The following is a 20,568-nucleotide window of genomic DNA, read 5'->3' on the forward strand; positions in this document are numbered from 1 at the left end:
CAACAAGTGCACAGGGGTTGGATTCTGCTGTTATTGTTTCTTCTCTCAGTTACATCCAGGACTGCATTTTGTTCATTCTCACAGTTGGTCAATGGGGAGGGTCAGAGGGTTTCTTTCTGCTGGACTGGCCGGTCTCACAACTTTCCCTCCAGTGGGCTGATGCTCTTTGAGTCTTGTTGTGAATACCTGGTTTCAAATTTCACAAGGATCACACAGTGACAGGATGTTAGGAAGTTCAGAGATATTTAGTCAGCATTTCTGTTTGAAACTCCCCCAGATGCCCATCCAATTTCCTTTGTAATTGTTTATTGTCTCCACTTCCTCCACCCTCGTAGGCAGCGAGTTCCAGGTCATTACCATTCGCTGCATCAACATTTTCTTCCTCACATCCCTCCCTACATCTCTCACCTGAAACTTTAAATCTGTGTCCCCCTTGTCCTTGTCCCTTCAGCTAATGGGAACAGCTTTTCTTTGTCCACCTTATCTAAACCTGTCAGAATCTTGTCCACCTCTATCAAATCTCCCCTCAACCTCCTTTGCTCCAAGGGAAACAACCCCAGCCTGACATTGACAATAAAGAACAAACTAACAGAATGTGTTAGAACCTGAAACCAAATGGGAATGTTTAATTCCTGTTTTAATGATATTGTGAATATATTGTCCTGGACAATAAAGGAATTGGAATAACTCACCTTGGGAGTGGTTGAATGGAATATGTCAATCTGGTATCCATCTACAGTCCAGTGAAAGTCTGGAATATGTAGCTGGTAATCCCTCCCTAACAGCACTGTGGGTGTACTTACACCTCAGGCATTGTAACAGTTCAGGAAGGCAGTGTTGGGGTTGACCATGGTCGAGGCAGCTACATACAGCCACATATTCTGTTATAATTGAAGGACTGCAGATTGAATGTGAGGCATTATGGGACTGGACTATCTTGACCACATTCCTGTGACTGCTCAGTTTCTGCAATCACGGACCATTAAAGCTGCTTAGTGCCCAACAGAGGACCTGGTGAGAATATTTACTCAGAATGAGTTAGAATTAAACTTATTCCAGGACCGACTGGTGTTCAGTGGCTGAGATACCCGAATCTGTGAAGAGAAGGTCTGACCAATCAACAAACAGTGGGAGATAGTTGGTTAAGAAGTTAAAAAGCATTCTCAGGCATTGTTTAAATTATTTTATCCCAAATTTGTGATAAGAACTTTGAGGGGTTTGTGACCCGTTAGTCGGTGAAGTGACGGTATACTCCAAATAGCACTGGTCTGAAAAGCAGACCTCAGAGTAGATTCTAATGGTTATAAACTGACTCAAGCATGGCCAGTGAAAAAATCAGAGCTCGAGTGAGGACTGGACAGGTCTCTTACCTGCTAATTGGAAACTAAGAACAAGAAACGTATCGATAAAATTATTAGAGAATACAGCCAACGTTTCGAGTCTGGAAGACACTTCATAACCGCTCTTATGAAGGGTCATCCATACTTTAAACATTGACTCCATTCTGTCTCCACAGATACTGTCAGACCTGCTGAGATTTTCCAGCATTTTCTGTTGTTGTTTCAGATTCCAGCATCCGCAGTGTTTAACTTTTATGATAAAATGATTAGTTCTGATTGGAATCCCTACGACCTTCCTGCAAAACAGAGGGAGTGGTGGGAAAAGGGGAAAAAGGATAAGGATGGTAAAGTCTGGGTTCTGATTCTGCGAGCCCATGTAGAATCAACAAAATGAGTGAAGCAGTTTATAAAGAACAGAAGTTATCCATCCCTAAAAAAACTGATCCAATTAAAATAATTAGGTTATGGAATATAACAAAAAAATGAAGAGCTGAAGTTTACAATCGAGTTTGTTTTGATTTTTTTACTTGTGTAAAGTGGTATTATTGTGTGCCAATTTTTTTCTGCTCACTCCCCATCCCTTTAGGTTCTGAAGAAAAGTTAACCCTTTCAGCAGACAATTCATTTCTTTTCAAATCATCTGAAAACTCATGTCTATTTTAGTTTATAATTGAAGATTTATGGGAATTGGCTAAGATGGGCTTTCAACATTTTTCTATTCTTTCTCTATTCACTGTTAATCAACACTCTTTTTTATCTTTCTGACTTGTTACATTTTTAATGATTAATAAACTTTCTGAATTCACCATTTAAATTGTTCTTTCTTGCCAGATGGTTAAGACACTGGAACCTGGTGTGATTTATGATGAGGGAGGTTATTGTAAACAAGAGAACCCTCATAAATCTTAGTTCAAATAAATCAAAGTTCTTACAAATGGAATGCTATCCTTTATTACGAGAGAAATTGAACACAGGAGTAAAGATGTTCTGCTTCAGTCATGATGTGGAGATGCCTGCGTTGGACTGGGGTAAACACAGTAAGAGGTTTAACAACACCAGGTTAAAGTCCAACAGGTTTATTTGCTACCAGATAAACCTGTTGGACTTTAACCTGGTGTTGTTTAACTTCTTACTATGCTTCAGTTATACAGGGCATTACGGAGACTGCATCTTGAACACTGGGTGCAACTTTGTCTCCTATTTAAGAAATGATACAAATGCATTGAAAGTGGTTCAGAGGAGGTTTAATAGATTGCTTCCCAATTCTTGACCCTCACAGTATAAATTATGTCCGATTTTCCTTGTCTTCAGCTCTGACAAAGGGTCATCCTGACTCAAAATGTTGTCTCTATTCTCTCTCTGCAGATGCTGTCAGACTTGCTGAGATTGTCCAGCATTTTCTGTTTCTGTTTCACATTCCAACAACAGCAGAATTTTGCCTTTATCCCAATTCTTGTTGGGTAAGAGAATCAAAAGTATCGGGTCTAGAACGAGAATGTGGAACTCAACACAAAAAGATCAGCCATGACCTAAATAAACGGTGGAGCAGACTCAAAGGGCCAAATGACCTACATCTGCTCCGATGTCGAATGTTGGTCACAGATTCCTGAGGATTGTGAAACAAGGCTGGAAGATTCACCTTGCTTGAGTTAGTGGGAAAATGTCCAGGAGAACCATCACTGTGAAGGACAGTTCTGGGATTAAAGGTTGCCCGACTGGAAAAGGAAAACAATGGAAATAAACACTTGAGGAGTAAAGAATCACTTTGGACTGGTTTTTGGAGAAAGAGTGTCAACATTCCAAGGCAGAATAAAATATAACGGTTGAGTGGGATATTTAATGGTGTTAAGAGTAAAAGGGCAAAGTTTAATTTTAAGTTTAAGAGCAATGTTCCCTATAAAAAAGTGTTTAATCATTGTTGTTTCCAGTTTGTTGGAATAAACGCCAGAAACTTGAAGTTTTGTCGTGTGATTCTTTAATTTACTCACTGGGCTTAGAATTCTTTTTTTTAAATTGTTGATCGTTACAGAGATCCTAACAGTTCATTTAAAGCCCCGAGTTTTGATTTCCCATTTGAGCCTGGGACACCTTTCTGTCTCTCTGTTGCTAGTGTCAATGACAGCCAGGTGACGGAGCTGAGGGCAGTATTTAGCTGAGAATAATGAGGCCTGCGCCCCAGTTGGGAAACTGCCCTGGGCGTCGCACTAATAGAGAGACAGGAAGGTGCTGGAGGACTGACTGGGAAATGGGCCTCCAACCAATTGTTATATCAGTCACTCAGAACTAAAGAGAAACCTGTCTCTTTAAATACAGATACAGGGAAGAGGCTGCACTGAAATCTGTCCCTTCTAACCTGCACAAAAGCAGGAGGCTGAGATTGACAGGCTGCAGGAGGAGTCCATTCAGCCCATCGTGCCCCTGCTATCTCTTTGAAAGGACTGTCTGATTCATCCTACCACTCTGATCTGTCCCCACAGCCCTGCAAATTCTTCCCTTTCAAGTCTTTACCCTTTGGAAAGATTCTATTGAATCTGCTTTCAGGCAGATCAGAACAACTCACTGTGTCAAAAAATAAAATAAAATCTCATCTCCCCCTCTGGCCCCTTTGCCAATTACCTTAGAGGGACTCACTTTCTGTTAAAGAGCCTGCCAACCCCTCTCACCCACTTTCCCGAAAGTGCATCAATCTCAGCAGGAAAAGTCCAGAACAATCAAACACCTTTACTGATGAAAGTTTATTAATGAAACAGAACTTGGTTAAAAACAAACAGAAAATGACTTGAGGATCAAAGACAACCAGAGTAAAAGGATGTTCACAACGTTCTAGACCCAAATGGTTTCTCTTTAATTCATCTGTAGCCTGTTCCCTGCCCTCTTTGTGGTAAAGGCAGAATTCTCTGGATAGTAAATTTTAAAAGAAGTTTATTGAATGAAAAAGTTTTACTGAACAACTTTAAGATATTGACTTTTACAACTTTGTGTGGGTGATTGGTCCATAGAAGCGTAACCCTCTCTGGCTCCTTTCACAGGAATTATTGTGGAACTCGGGAGTCTGGCTCCTTCTCTGACAGTAATTTCCTTAGAACTCAGCCTCGGGAGTTTTCAGTATTTGGCTCGCAAGGAAGACCTTCAGAACCTCTACTTTTATCCACAAAGTGACGATGACCTCACGTCAGAGTTGGGCCTGTTGAATCATGACAATTGGTCAATTTGATCACAAGATTAATTTAACTGGATCCTCAATTACTGACACCACCTTCTCTCATTATCTTAGACAGGAAAACAATAGAACTGGTTCATACTATCCCTTTATCTGATTCGATACAATCCCTTATTCTCACAGTTTCAAATATTGAGGCTAATCAGAGCTTGAAGGTCTCTCTCGCCAGTACATTTATCCTAATTGCACATTCTTTACATCCACAGCAATTCAGCTTTTACAGCAAATAAAACTCAATCTTTTATTAGAACTACTGATTCATTATTCATTGATTAACTATAACTCAATTAAGGCTCATGACTTTCTCATCTGTTAATGACTGGTAGCTAATAAATAGCTACCAGATGGGGCAGATGTTTGAGGGCAAATCAACATCTGGCATGTGGGAGGCTTTCAAGTGTAAGCTGATAGGGATTCAGGACTGGCACATTCCTGTAAGGATGAAGGATAAGTATGGCAAGTTTTGGGAACCTTGGATAACGAGAGATATTGTGAGCCTCGTCAAAGAGAAAAACGAAACATTTGTCAAAGCTAGGAGGCTGGGAACACACAAAGCAAGTGTGGAATACAAGGAAAGTAGAAAGAAACTTCAGCAAGGAGTAAGGAGGGCTAAAAGGGGTCACGAAAAAGCATTGGCCAGCAGGATTAAGGAAAATCCCAAGGCTTTTTATACATATATAAAGAGCAAGAGGGTAGCCAGGGTGAGGGTTGGCCCACTCAAGGACAAGGGAGGGAATCTATGCGCGGAGCCAGAGGAAATGAGTGAGGTAATAAATGAGTACTTTGCATCAGTATTCACCAAAGAGAAGGACTTGGTGGATGATGAGTCTGGGAAAGGATGTGTAGATAGTTTGAGTCATGTTGAGATCAAAAAGGAGGAGGTATTGGGGTTCTTGAGAAACATTAAGGTAGACAAGTCCCCAGGCCCTGATGGGATATACCCCAGAATACTGAGGGAGGCAAGTGAAGAAATTGCTGGGGTCTTGAGAGAAATCTTTCTATCCTTACTGGCGACAGGGGAGGTCCCAGAGGAGTGGAGAATAGCCAATGTTGTTTCTTTGTTTAAGAAGGGTAGCAAGAATAATCCAGGTAATTACAGGCCGGTGAGCCTTACATCAGTGATAGGGAAATTATTGGAGAGGATTCTTTGAGACAGGATTTATTCCCACTTGGAAATAAGTGGATGTATTCGTGAAAGGCAACATGGTTTTGTGAAGGGGAGGTCGTGTCTCACGAACTTGGTCGAGTTTTTGGGGAAGTGACGAAGATGATTGATGAGGGTAGGGCAGTGGATGTTGTCTACATGGACTTCAGTCAGGCCTTTGACAAGGTCCCTCATGGTAGACTGGTGCAGAAGAAGTCGCATGGGATCAGAGTTGAGCTGGCAAGGTGGATACAAAACTGACTCGGTCAAAGAAGACAGAGGGTGGTGCGTTTCTGAATGGAGGGCTGTGACAAGTGGCATTCCTCAGGGATCAGTGCTGGGACCTTTGCTGTTTGTAATACATATAAATGATTTGGAGGAAAATGTAACTGGTTTGATTAGTAAGTTTGCAGATGACACAAAGGTTGGTGGATTTGGGGATAGCGATGAGGACCATCAGAGGATACAGCAGGATATAGATCAGTTGGAGATTTGGGCGGAGAGATGGCAGATAGAGTTTAATCCGGACAAATGTGAGGTAATACATTTTGGAAGGTCTAATACAGATAGGAAATATACAGTAAATGGCAGAATGCTTAAGAGTATTGATAGACAAAGGGATCTGGGTGCACAGGTACACAGGTCACTGAAAGTGGCAATGCAGGTGGAGAAGGTAGTCAAGAAGGCATATGGCATGCTTGCCTTCATCGGCCGGGGCATTGAGTTTAATAATTGGCAAGTCATGTTGCCGCTTTATAGAAGCTTAGTTAGGCCACACTTGGAATCTAGTGTTCAATTCTGGTCGCCACACTATCAGAAGGATGTGGAGGCTTTGGAGAGGGTACAGAAAAGATTTACCAGGATGTTGCCTGGTATGGAGGGCATTAGCTATGAGGAGAGGTTGGAGAAACTTTGTTTGTTCTCACTGGAACAACGGAGGTTGAGCGGCGACCTGATAGAAGTCTACAATATTATGAGGGGCATGGACAGAGTGGATAGTCAGAAGCCTTTTCCCAGGGTGGAAGAGTCAATTACTTGGGGGAACAGGTTTAAGGTGCGAAGGGCAACGTTTAAAGGAGAAGTATGAGGCAGATTTTTTACAGAGAGTAGTGGGTGCCTGGGACTCGTTGCCGGGAGAGGTAGTGGAAGCGGATACAGTAGTGACTTTTAAGGGGCGTCTTGACAAATACATGAATAGGATGGGAATAGAGGCATATAGTCCCTGGAAGGGTAGGGGGTTTTAATTTCATCCGGCAGTGCGGTCGGTGCAGGCTTGCAGGGCCAAAGGGCCTGTCCCTCTGCTGTAACTTTCTTTGTTCTAAATACAGTAATATTTAATGAACACATTTGGTTCGTACAATGTGGTTGACTCTCAACTGCCCTCTGAACAAGGGCATCTAGGGATGGGCAATAAATGTTGGCCAGCCAGCGACGCCCATGTCCCACAACTGAATAAGGTTAATACAAGATATACTGGTTCGAAAAGACACTTGCTGCAAGCCAATAGCTTTCCTTCTTACTTGAACTGAGCAATCAACCTTATTCTTGAGCCAGATTTGACAGAATATAATGTCCTCCAACTGATCAAATTCATAGAAGAAATTTTTAATTTATACAATTCCTGCCAGCAATGCAGCTTCCACAAGCATGTAGGTGAATCCAACATTAATTTTTAAAATAAAGCTCCAGTCACATGTTAGAATTTAACATGGTTGAAGTTCTCGGGTTGAAGTTCTGAACTGGAAAAAGGCCAAATTTGATGAAATGAGAAGGGATCTGGGAAGTGTGGATTGGCACAGGCTGTTCTCTGGTAAGGATGTAAATGGAAAGTGGGAGGCCTTCAAAGGAGAAATTTTGAGAGTGCAGAGTTTGTATGTTCCTGTCAGGATTAAAGGCAAAGTAAATAGGAATAAGGAACCTTGGTTCTCGAGGGAGATTGTAACACTGATTAAGAGGAAGAGAGAGTTGTATGAAATGTACAGGCAGCAAGGAACACATCAGATGCTCGAGGAGTATAAAAAGTGCAAGAAGCTACTTAAGAGGGAAATCAGGAGGGCTAAAAGAAGACATGAGGTTGCTTTGGCAGACAGAGTGAAGGAAAATCCAAAGAGCTTCTATAGGTATGTTAGGAGCAAAAGGATAGTGAGGGATAAAATTGGTCCTCTTGAAGACCAGAGTGGTAGACTGTGTATGGAACCAAAAGAGATGGGGGAGATACTAAATGGTTTTTTTGCATCTGTATTTACTGAGGAAACGGGCATGGAGTCTACGGAAATAGGGCAAACTGGTAGGGAGGCCATGGAACCTTTACAGATTAAAGGGGAGGAGGTGCTCGCTGTCTTGAGGCAAATCAGAGTGGATAAATCCCCAGGACCGGACAGGGTATTCCCACGGACCTTGAGGGAAGCTAGTGTTGAACTTGCAGGGGCCCTGGCAGACATATTTAAAATGTCAGTATTCACGGGGGAGGTGCCGGATGATTGGAGGGTGGCTCATGTTGTTCCGTTGTTTAAAAAAGGTTCCAAAAGAAATCCGGGAAATTATCGGCCAGTAAGTTTGACGTCGGTGGTGGGCAAGTTATTGGAAGGTGTGATAAGGGATAGGATCTACAAATATTTGGATAGACAGGGATTTATTAGGGAGAGTCAACATGGCTTTGTGCGTGGTAGGTCATGTTTGACCAATCTATTAGAGTTTTTCGAGGAGGTTACCAGGAAAGTGGATGAAGGGAAGGCGGTGGATGTTGTCTACCTGGATTTCAGCAAGGCCTTTGACAAGGTCCCTCATGGGAGGTTAGTTAGGAAGGTTCAGTCGCTGGGTATACATGGGGAGGTAGTAAATTGGATAAGACACTGGCTCAATGGAAGAAGCCAGAGCGTGGTTGTGGAGGATTGCTTCTCTGAGTGGAGGCCTGTGACTAGTGGTGTGTCGCAGGGATCGGTGTTGGGTCCATTGTTGTTTGTCATCTATATCAATGATCTGGATGATAATGTGGTAAATTGGATCAGCAAGTTTGCTGATGATACAAAGATTGGAGGTGTAGTGGACAGTGAGGAAGGTTTTCAAAGCTTGCAGAGGGATTTGGACCAACTAGAAAAATGGGCTGAAAAATGGCAAATGGAATTTAACGCAGACAAGTGAGAGATATTGCATTTTGGAAGGACAAACCAAAGAAGAACGTACAGGGTAAATGGTAGGACTCTGAAGAGTGCAGTTGAACAGAGGGATCTGGGAATACAGGTACAGAGTTCCCTAAAAGTGACGTCACAGGTGGATAGGGTCGTAAAGAGTGCCTTTGGTACATTGGCCTTTATAAATCGGAGTATCGAGTATAAAAGTTGGAGTGTTATGGTAAGGTTATATAAGGCATTGGTGAGGCCGAATTTGGAGTATTGTGTACAGTTTTGGTCACCTAGTTACAGGAAGGATGTAAATAAGATTGAAAGAGTGCAGAGAAGGTTCACAAGGATGTTGCCGGGACTTGAGAAGCTGAGTTACAGAGAGAGATTGAATAGGATGGGACTTTATTCCCTGGAGCGTAGAAGATTGAGGGGAGATTTGATAGAGGTGTATAAGATTTTGATGGGTATAGATAGAGTGAATGCAAGCAGACTTTTTCCGCTGAGGCTAGGGGAGAAAAAAACCAGAGGGCATGGGTTAAGGGTGAAAGGAGAAAAGTTTAAAGGGAATATTAGGGGGGGCTTCTTCACGCAGAGAGTGGTGGGAGTGTGGAATGAGCTGCCGGATAAAGTGGTAAATGCGGGGTCACTTTTAACATTTAAGAAAAACTTGGACGGGTTCATGGATGAGAGGGGTGTGGAGGGATATGGTCCAAGTGCAGGTCAGTGGGACTAGGCATAAAATGGTTCGGCACAGACAAGAAGGGCCAAAAGGCCTGTTTCTGAGCTGTAATTTTCTATGGTTCTATGGCCTCCCTGACCTTGTTGCTGAGAATGTTTGAAGAGGCAGCAGGGGCACAATGGGTCACACGTCCTCCTTTTGTGCTCTCTACTCCTCGTTTGCATTTGAAGTGGTAAATATCTGGAACTTACTCCCTACGAGCGGCTGAAGCAGAGATAATGGAATGTTTCCAAAAGGAAATTGGATGGGAACTTCAGGGAAATAAATCCGCAGGGACACGGAGAGAGAACAGGGCAATAGTTTGATCTAAAGAGAGCCAGCATGGACTCAATGGGCTGAATGGCCCCATTCCCAATCCTAATGCCTGTCTGATCGAAAGAGAGAAATTTCAGCTGTTCAAGTCTCTCGAACTCACTGAAGTCCCTCATCCCCAGAGCCATTCTTGTAAATCTCCTCTGCACCCTCTCTAAGAACTTCACATCTTTCCTAAAGTGTGGGGCCCATATACAGGGTTCCATTCTCGAGGAATAGAATTGAACAGGTTCTGTTCAACTTGTTTAGAATCAGGGTTCGGCTACACTGGGAGCACTGTCAACATTTGTGATCTCCATTTAGAAAAAGGAAATAGAGGCACTGGAGAAGCGGCAACAAAGATTCACAAGAATAATCCCAGAACTGAGAGCATTTCACCTTCAGGAAAGGCTGGCACTGCTTTTCTCTAGAAAAGAGAAGACTGAAGGGTGACCTGATGGAAGAATTTAAGGTTATGAAGGGGTTCAATAATCCAACAGGGATTTCAGTGAGAAACCTCTTTACCCAGCGAGTGGTGAGAATGTGGAACTCACTATCACAGCGAGTGGTGAGAATGTGGAACTCACTACCACAGTGAGTGGTTGAGGTGAACAGCATGAATACATTGAAGAGGAAGCTCGATACATACATGAGGGAGAGAGGAATAGAAGGATATGCTGATGGGGGGAGATGAAGAGGGGTGGGTGGAGGCTCATGTGGAGCATAAATACTGACACAGACCAATTGAGCCGACTGGCCTGGCCCTGTGCTGTAGACTCAATAGAACAGAGACTAATGTATTTATTTCAGATCTACCTGTTGTGGTAGGAAAAACATTATTTACTGTCCAGGATAAAATAAATGTTCTTCATCAGTTTGTGTGGGTCATTTCAGTGGAAATGTGCTCTCCCAGGCTCAAAGAGCATCAGCCCACTGGAAGCAAAGTTGTGAGACCAGCCAGTCCAGCAGAAAGGAACCCTCCGACCCTCCCACTTCACCAACTGTCAGAATGAACATGGTTCAGTCCTGGATGTGATCAACAGCAGCAATAACAGCAGAATCCAACTCCTGTCATCACTTGTGAACTCGCTGGTGTCTCAGCAGGAGGGATGAACTGGTGAATTTCTTCCCACACACAGCAGCTGTGATTGGACTGGTGGATCATCAGTTCCTGAGAGCTTTTGAAACCATTCCCACAGTCAGAGCATTTAAAGGGTCTCTCCTGGGTGTGAGGGACATTGTGCATCAGCAGCTGGGGTATCGAGTGAATCCTTCCGCACACACAGAGCAGGTGAATGGTCTCTCCCAGTGTGAACCCGCTGGTGTCTCCTCAGTGTGCATGTCCTTCCAAACCTCTTTGTGCAGTGAGAGCAGCTGAACGGTCTCTCCCCAGTGTGAATGCGCTGGTGATCTATCAGATGCTCAGAAATTTTGAAGCCACTCCCACAGTCAGAGCATTTAAAGGGTCTTTCCTGGGAATGAGTGACTTTGTGTCTGTGCAGGGTGGATAACCGAGTGAATCTGTTCCCACACTCGGAGCAGGTGAACGGTCTCTCCCCGCTGTGAACTTGCTGGTGAGTCAGCAGGGTGGATGACAGAGTGAATCCCTTCCCACACTCGGTGCAGGTAAATGGTCTCTCCTCGGTGTGAAGACGCTGGTGTGTCAGCAGGGTGAATGACTGACTGAATCCCTTCCCACACACAGAGCAGATGAACGGTCTCTCCCTGGTGTGAACTTGCTGGTGTCTCTGCAGTGTGGATGACCTCTTAAATCTCTTTGTGCAGAGAGAGCAGCTGAACGGTCTGTCCTCAGTGTGAATGCGCTGGTGGGACACCAGTTCTCCAGAAATTTTGAATTCACTCCCACAGTCCGAGCATTTAAAGGGCCTCTCACTGGTGAGAGTGACTTTATGACTCAGAAGGTTGGGTAAATTAGTGAATCCCTTCCCACACACAGAGCAGGTGAATGGCCTCTCTCCGATGTGAACTCGCTGGTGTGTCAGCAGGGTGGATAACTGCGTGAATCCCTTCCCACAGTCAGAGCAAGTGAATGGTCTCTCCCCGGAGTGAACTCGCTGGTGGTTCCGCAGGTTTGATGATGATCTAAATCTCATTGTGCAGTGAGAGCAGCTGAACGGTCTGTCCTCAGTGTGAATGCGCTGGTGGGACATCAGATTCCTAGAACTTTTGAAGCAACTCTCACAGTCCGAGCATTTAAAGGGTCTCTCATTGGTGTGAGTGACTTTGTGCGTCAGCAGGGCGGATGACCGAAAGAATCCCTTCCCACACACATTGCAGGTGAATGGTCTCTCCCCAGTGTGAATTCGTTGGTGTGCCCGCAGTTCGGAGGACCGAGAGAATCCCTTCCCACACATGGAGCAGCTGAACGGTCTCTCCCCGGTGTGAACTCGCTGATGTCTCCGCAGTGTGGATGACCATTTAAATTTCATTGTGCAGTGAGAGCAGCTGAACAGTCTCTCCTCACTGTGAATGCGCTGGTGGGACACCAGTTCTCCAGAGCTTTTGAATCCGCTCCCACAGTCAGAGCATTTAAAGGGTCTCTCATTGGTGTGAGTGAGATTGTGACTCAGCAGGTGGGAGAACTTAATGTATCCCTTCCCACACACTGAGCAAGTGAAGGGTCTCTCCCGAGTGTGACTGCGTTGATGAATTTCCAAATCACAGGGCAACATGAATCCTTGTCCACAATCGTCACATTTCCACAGTTTCTCCATGATGCGGGTGTCCTTGTGACTCTCCAGGTTTGATGATCAGTTGAATCCTTGTCCACACAGAACACGTGTACGATCTCTCTTCACTGTAAACGGTGCAATGTTGTTTCAGCCTGTGTAACTGGTTAAAGCTCTTTCCACTATCAGTGGACTGGAACACTCTCACTCAGGTGTGTTCCAGTCACACTGATGTTTAAAATCTCCTGAAGCAAACAGATCAGACAAACATTGCTTTTCTAGATTCAAAGGTCGATGATATTCAGGTCCCAATAAATCGAATGGCTCTGTCAAATCTTGATGTGATGTTTAGTTTGAAATTTCTGTCTATAAATCCTCACCTCCTGATATCTATGAAAGGAATTTACAATAGACATCATTGTCAGTACAGGATAGAAATTCAGAACAGACAATTCTAGTTTCTATGGAACATTCTTTCCTCTCTCATTCTCCAAAATCTGTCAATCTCCATCCCACACACTCTCCCTCCATTCTCACTCTGCTCTCCTGAGTATACAACCTCCCAAGTCTATTGAAGGTGCTGATTCAGGCTGATTAACGGATCCATGCTGACCACTTTCTGTATTGGACACAGAGATCTGAAAATCTACGTGTAACGTCCGGCCTACACGCGAGAAATTAAAATCTGTGCCATATGTGGGACTGGATAACTGGATTGGGAGAAAGGGAAGGATGTGGGGAAGAATTTTATTTTGGTGCAGAAAGGTCATTACCTGGAACCCGCTGCCTCAGGGGGTTGTGGAAGTGCAAATGATCCATGATTAATCTTCAAGCTGACAGCCACGTTAAAGTTTTACATTTGGCCATAAATGATGTGTGTAATGCACTGTATTACCTGGTTACAGATACATGAAGAATGTGAGGAGGATTTTTATTTAGGCAGCGAGTGGTGACCTGGAAGTTAAAAATTCAACAAGTCCCCAATTTCCCCCAGAATGCAAAAGAAACACAAAAGCGGAGCAAAGCAAGTGTTTTACTCACAGATGTTGGCCTCTTTTAGGTCAAAAGGAGTTCACAAACTATTTTTCAAATTGACATCGAGCCAGCCAGGAGTCGAACCTGGAATCTTCTGATCCGTAGTCAGACGCGTTATCCATTGCGCCACTGGCCCACACTCTCACAGATATTGGAGAGCCAGGAGGAAGTTTGAGTCTGTCTGAAGCTCAATCTTCATTCAGAGAGAAGCAGCAGCAGCTTTGCTGGGCAGGAATGAGCAGCTGAACAAGCTCATTGTCCAGCTACCGCATTCAGACAATGGGGGAGCTCTGATTGGCTGGAGGACCAGAGTCCTTCCGGTCCTCCAGAGTTTCCATTGGTCAACATCTCAGGGGTGGGCACTCCACCGCACATGCGCAGCTTCCCCTCTCCCTTGGACATGCGCAGCCCCGGGCCATGGGGGAGTGGACAGATTCAATCCTCCTCCTGTCGCCAACCTCTGTGAGTGGGAAAGATTGGATTGTCCAGCCAGTCCGCCATATTGGCCGTTCGCTTTGCGTGTTGGCCAGTATAGTGTGCTCCAGGCAGGGGGCGGGCAGAGGATAAGGAGTTCAAGGCGGGCTTAATGCGCGCCTTGCGGTGAGCTTTTGGAAATGTGGCCGCTGGGAGGAACGCCTTGGTCGGCGTGAAGTTTCTGTTTCAAGTGCTTGGGTTCGTGACTTGTGCAAGAACTTTTTGTTTCGGCTGGGGCTTGTTGAATGCTGCTCTCGCTGGGGTTCCTGTGCCTTGAGAGGCGTGGCCCAGGTAGATGCAATCTCGGAAGACCCAAGGCAGGGAGGAGCCATTTGGGAACTATGGTTTCGGAAGGTTCAGCCGCGGAGGGTGTGACCCCAGACGGTGCAGCCCCAGTGGGTGTGATTTTGGAAGTTCTGGCCCGGAGTGGTGGACTTTGGAGGACTGTAGTTGAGCGTTGTCGACTTCGGACGGTGGAATGTTGATGGGCGAAGCTCTGGAAGGCGATGCCTCCGAAATGTTTCACAATTGTATGGTTGTTCATGGATTGTTTGTTATTGTAATATGTGGTTTTCCTGTTATGATAGTTGGTGGTTTGTTCCGGCCCCCGTCTATTTTCTTGCGTTATTTGTGGCCTGGGGGGCATCCCCCCCTGGATAAAGTCACCCCCGGGGGGTGTGACATCCACTTGGGAAAAGTTCTGGGTGGTGAAGCCCCGGACATAGTAACACCAGAGGGATTTTATTCTCCGGGAGAAAAATTGGGAAGGCAGGCCCGAACTGAGTACCCTGGAGAGACTCTCCCACCGCCCCGGCTGAAATTCCGGAAGGGATTCCGGATTGAGTAGGTTCGGGGTGGTTTCCCCCATTTCCCCCCTCCGGCTGAACATCCGTAAGGTGTAACCCCCGGATATGAGTACCACTGGAGGGTTGCATCCCCCGGCAGGTGGACAAACCCAGGGGACGGTGCCCTTATGCTTCAGTGTTTATTTTTTTGTTGTGTACAGTTGTAGTGTTGTGTTAATGTTTGTAGATTTGTAGATTATGATTTGTAAATGGAGGTGTATTTTGAGGGCAATGCCCTGGAAAACTGTAATTGACGATGAACCCTTCCGAAATGGAAGGTAGTAATTGATAAATGGATGGTGTTAGCCATCGGTAATGTATTTTTTTCACATTTGTTCTTTGTGTATTTGTAATTGTTTTGTATTAACGTATTTGTAATAAACAAAAAGAAACCAACAGTGTTGTTGTACCTTCAAAGAGGCGAAGTGTTGTTGTGTGTGTGTGTTAGCAGCATTGAATTTGCTGCTGCAAATCATCAACATTTCTTTGCATGTGAAAGCACTGGTTGAAAGAACTGAGCAGTTTTCTCTCCCTTGAGTATTGGTGGTTCAGTGGTAGAATTCTCGCCTGCCCCGCGGGACGCCTGGGTTCGTATTCCTGGCCAATGCAAAGCCTTAAAAGAGGCCAATATCTGTGAGTGAAACACTTTCTTTTCTTCCCCTTTCCATTTCTTTTCTCATTCTGGGGGAAATTGGGAACTTGCAGCAACTGAAGGGAAAGGAAGTGAATCCAGTCTGTACATTCCACACATTGTTAGCCCAGTAATTTAGACAAATATCTGTCTGGCAGCCTGCAGGGAGATTTTCAGCTCTCTGTGTCCAGGACAGGAAGCAGTGAGCATGGATCTGTCAATCAGCCTCAATCAGCACCTTCAGGAGAATTGGGAGGGTGAATATTAGATCCAGCAGAGTGAGAATGGAGGGAGAGTGTGTGGAATGGAGATTTACAGCTTTTCGGGAATGAGAGAGGAAAGAATGTTCCATAGAAACTAGAATTGTCTGTTCTGAATTTCTATCCTGCACTGACATTGATGAATTTGTCAAACTCGTTTACAGGATATGAGAAGGTGAGGATTGACAGACCAAAATCTTGAAACAAACATCACATCAGCATCTGACACTCTCACTCAATTCATCGGACCTGAATATTATCGGCCTTTGAATCTAGAAGGAGAAATGTTTCTCTGTTCTGTCTGTGTCAACAGGCCTTTAATATCAATGTGACTGGAAAAGCACCAATACACAGATACACCCGAGTGAGAGTGTTCCAGTGCACTGAGTGTGGAAAGAGCTTTAACCAGTTACACAGCCTGAAAATACATCGCAGCATTCACAGCGGGGAGAGACTGTACCCGTGTTCTGTGTGAGATTTAACTGATTGTTTAACCTGGAGAGTCACAAGGACACCCGAACCATGGAGAAACGGTGGAAATGTGGGGACTGTGGGAAGAGATACAGAGCTCCCTGTAAATTGGAAATTCATCGACGCAGTCACACCGGGGAGAGGCCATTCATCTGCTCTGTGTGTGGGCAGAGATTCACTCGGTTATATCATCTGCAGCGACATCGGCTGGTTCACACTGGAGAAAGAGCGTTCATCTGCTTTGAGTGTGGGAACAGATTCGCTCATTTACCCGATCTGCAGAGACACCAGCGCGTTCACACTGGAGAGAGACCATTCATCTGCTTGGTGTGTGGGAAAGGATTTATGCAGTTATCCAACCTGTCGAAACACAAAGTCACTCACAGCAATGAGAGACCCTTTAAATGCTCTGACTGTGGGTGTGATTTCAAAAGCTCTCGGGAACTGATGGTTCACCAGCGCATTCACACTGGGGAGAGACCGTTCAGCTGCTTGGTGTGTGGGAAAGGATTTACGCAGTTATCTAACCTGTCAAAACACAAAGTCACTCATAGCAATGAGAGACCCTTTAAATGCTCTGACTGTGGGAGTGGTTTCAAAAGCTCTCGGGAACTGATTATCCACCAGCGCATTCACACTGACGAGAGACCATTCAGCTGCTCTCACTGCGCAAAGAAATTTAGAGCATCATCCCACCTGCGGATACACCAGCGAGTTCACACTGGGGAGAGACCGTTCACCTGCTCTGTGTGTGGGAAGGGATTCACTCAGTCATCCAGCCTGCAGAACCACAATCTCACTCACACCAATGAGAGACCCTTTAAATGCTCTGACTGTGGGCGTGATTTCAAAAGCTCTCGGGAACTGATGATTCACCAGCGCATTCACACTGAGGACAGACCGTTCAGCTGCTCTCACTGCTCAAAGAGATTTAGAACGTCATCCCACCTGCGGATACACCAGCGAGTTCACACTGGGGAGAGACCGTTCACTTGCTGTGTGTGTGGGAAGGGATTCACTCAGCCATCCAGCCTGCGGACACACCAGCAAGTTCACAAGTGATGACGGGTTGGATTCTGCTGTTATTCCTGCCATTAATCACATCCAGGACTGAACCATGTTTATTCTTATAGTTGGTGAAGTGGAAGGGTAGGAGAGATTCTTTCTGCTGGACTGGCCGATCGCACGACTTTGCTTCCAGTGGGCGGATGCTCTTTGAGCCTGGGAGAGCACATTGCCACTGAAATGATCCACAAAAGCTGATGAAGGACATTTATTTTATCCTGGATAGTAAATAGTGTTTTTCCCCCCACGACAGGTAGATCTGAAATAAATACAGAAAGGACTGGAAAAACGCAGCAGGTCTGGCAGCATCTCTGGAGAGAGAAACAGAGTTAACATTTCACACTACTGGATTGGGAATCAATCTAGTAAATCTCCTCTGAACTGCTTCCATGGTATTTATAAAATGGGGCAGCACGGCAGCACAGTGGTTAGCACTGCTGCATCATAACACCAGGGACCCAGGTTCAATTCCAGCCTGGGTCACTGTCTGTGTGGAGTTTGCATGTTCTCCCCATGTCTGTGTGGGTTTCCTGCGGGTGCTCCGGTTTCCTCCCACAGTCCAAAGATGTGCGGGTTAGGTGGATTGGCCATGCTAAATTGACCCTTGTGTCAGGGGGATTAGCAGGGTAAATGTGTGGGGTTATGGGAATAGGGCCTGGGTGGGATGCTGTTTGGTACAGACTCGATGGGCAGAATGGCCTCCGTCTGTACTGCAGGGATCCTACGATCCTTTGTTTAATTGGAGACAAAACTGCACCCGGTGTTCAAGATGCAGTCTCAGTAACACCCTGTATAACTGAAGCAGAACATCTTTACTTCAATGTTCAATTTCTCTCAGAATAAAGGATAGCATTCCATTTGTGAGAATGGTGATTTATTTGAACTAAGACTTATGAGGTTCTCTTGTTTACAATAACTCCATAACTGTAAATCACACCAGGTTCCAGTGACTTAACCATGTGGCTTGAAAGAATACTTTAAATGGTGAATTCAGGAAGTTTATTAACCATTAAAAATGTAACAAGTCAGAAAGATAAAAAAGGAAAGTATCGATTAACAGTAAAAGGAGAAAGCTCAGCTTTAACAATTGAATGTATGAACTGATGAAATGTTATGGGGAGAAGGCAGGAACATGGGGATGAGGAGCACATCAGCCATGATCGAATGACGGAGCAGATTCGATGGGCCGAATGGCCTAATTCTGCTCCAAGATCTTATGAACAGATTTCTCTCTATCCTTTTCAGACCAGGACATGAAGCGATGGCTCCGAAAACATGGATAACTTGTAAAATCAACAGCTCCCAACACCTCTCTGTAGGGCACAGTGGTTTGCACTGCTGCCTCACAGCGCTAGGGCCTGGGTTCGACTCCCGGCTTGGGTCACAGTATGCACATTCTCCCCATGTCTGTGTGGGTTTCCTTCAGGTGCTCCGGTTTCCTCCCACAGTCCGAAAGACATGCTGGTTTTCAGAGTAACTTCAATGCAGTGTTAATGTAAACCGACTTGTGACACTAATAAATGAAGTTCCTGGGAAAATCCCCCAGTCACCGCACTCTGGCATCTGTTCGGGTACACTGAGGGAGAATTTAGCATGGTCAATGCACCTAACCAGCACATCTTTCGGACTGTGGGAGGAAACCAGAGCACCCGGAAGAAAACCAGGCAGACACGGGAACAACGTGCAAACTCCACAGAGTCACCCAAGCCGGGAATCAAACCCAGGTCCCTGGCGCTGTGAGGCAGCAGAGCTAACCAGTGTGCCACCAGGCCATCCTAACAAGTCTTGTTATCTGTTTTTTCTATTCTGTTGGCTTCAGAAGGGAACATTTTATAATTCTCACAGCATTTTAACCATTCTTTATATCTTTATAATTCTAAACGTTATAAACTTTTGTGTTCAAATTTACATTTCCAGCCTAACATCTGTATTAATGAATCATTTATTCTTTAATTGTCTCTCAATTCAGGCTGTCCATTTAACTAATCTCCTGCTTTACAATTGTGGGAACTTCAGTCACAAATAAGGTAGTCAAATGCATTGTTAAAAGCAGGATGTTCTTTATATAAATAAATAACAAAGTTTCAAAATCATTGGCAAACAAAAGGAAACAGGAGCATTGGAACCAGCCTGGACTTGCAGACTGAAACCCCGCCCAAAGCCTGCACGTGCTCAGAAGGGAGAGAGGTTGTGAAGAACACTCTGTAACACTTCTCCTCCCCTTAAATTTCAATCCCCCATCAGAACAGAAATACAACAAAGTAATGTCTTTAACAATACGGAAGTCTGTCAGGAGCTTTGTGGTTGCATTGCGACCTGTACAATACCACTGGTAAATCTTGTAATGGTGTTTCTGGAATGGGAGGTGAAGAGGGAGTTTGAGAATCTGTACATGAACATTCCTCTTCCACTCCCACAGCAGAGTCAACTGGCAAAGCTGGAACCATTTCCTGGTGAACATCCACAGCAGCATGACCCTCTGCCATGTTCTCAGTAATGGTTGCTGACTCTGAAACTGTTCCTGACTCGGGGTCACACCGCAAGCTAATATGGTCTTGGTGTCTGCGAACAACTCTTCTGTTTTACAGTCTCACCACCCAAGATACTGGACCACTTTGGTTTAAAATTATTCCCGGTATCCAGCTTTGGTTACTGCCAAAATTTCTGATGTAAACCTGATCACCCGGTTTGAACTGCCTCTCTTTGGCGCGGTAGTCGTGTCCCTCCTTCTGCTTCTCTTGTCTCCTGCTCACTTTTGCTCTGAGATCTGGATGAAGCAAATCCAGATGAGACTTCAACCTTCTACCTAAAAATTCCGCAGGAGAGTCCGGTTGTGGATGGTGGTGTGATGTGAAACTGGAACAAAAATCTTGAGAGCTTTGTTCATAAAGTATCGCCTGCCATTCTGTTCAATCCCTCCTTCAGAGTTTGAACAGCTCTTTCTGCCAAACCATTTGTACAGTAAGAGTTTTAACAACACCAGGTTAAAGTCTAACAGGTTCATTTGTTAGCAAATGCCACTCGCATTTAACCTGGTGTTGTTAAACTCTTACTGTGTTTACCCCAGTCCCAACGCCAGCATCTCCACATCATGAAGACCATTTGTAGCCAGATGAAATGGTGCAGTACGCACATGGTGTAGACCATTCCTTTACAGGAATTCCTGAAACACCTCACTTGTAAACAGAGTGTCGTTATCTGAAACAAGCCAATCTGGTAACCCAGGGCTTGTGAAAATTTG

The 20,568-nt window shown here is 44.9% G+C and overlaps 4 protein-coding genes and 1 non-coding gene across 6 annotated transcripts in view; 1 reads left to right on the forward strand and 4 right to left on the reverse strand.

Annotated features, from left to right (window-relative positions):
- Positions 1 to 13,814, reverse strand: part of LOC144482803 (uncharacterized) — a 327,339-nt gene extending 313,525 nt beyond the window's left edge. The window contains exon 1 of the mRNA XM_078201673.1: positions 13,728 to 13,814. The gene's annotated coding sequence lies outside the window, so the exon portion shown is untranslated. The remainder of the gene's footprint in view (positions 1 to 13,727) is intronic.
- The window catches only part of LOC144482781 (ER membrane protein complex subunit 4-like), a 174,157-nt gene that overhangs the window by 135,980 nt on the left and 17,609 nt on the right, over positions 1 to 20,568 (forward strand). The gene's annotated exons all lie outside the window — the stretch shown is intronic.
- LOC144482778 (uncharacterized) overlaps positions 1 to 20,568 on the reverse strand; it is a 298,466-nt gene that overhangs the window by 125,814 nt on the left and 152,084 nt on the right. The gene's annotated exons all lie outside the window — the stretch shown is intronic.
- The window catches only part of LOC144482712 (uncharacterized), a 210,368-nt gene that overhangs the window by 125,326 nt on the left and 64,474 nt on the right, over positions 1 to 20,568 (reverse strand). Inside the window, exon 6 of the mRNA XM_078201554.1 lies at positions 12,060 to 12,600. Within this exon, the coding sequence (XP_078057680.1) occupies positions 12,060 to 12,600 (541 nt within the window). The remainder of the gene's footprint in view (positions 1 to 12,059; positions 12,601 to 20,568) is intronic.
- Positions 13,645 to 13,717, reverse strand: trnar-acg (transfer RNA arginine (anticodon ACG)). Its single transcript has one exon. It is a non-coding gene; the product is annotated as a tRNA-Arg (tRNA).

This window comes from Mustelus asterias, unplaced genomic scaffold (genome assembly GCF_964213995.1).
Source record: "Mustelus asterias unplaced genomic scaffold, sMusAst1.hap1.1 HAP1_SCAFFOLD_42, whole genome shotgun sequence".
Classification (NCBI taxonomy): Eukaryota; Metazoa; Chordata; class Chondrichthyes; order Carcharhiniformes; family Triakidae; genus Mustelus; species Mustelus asterias.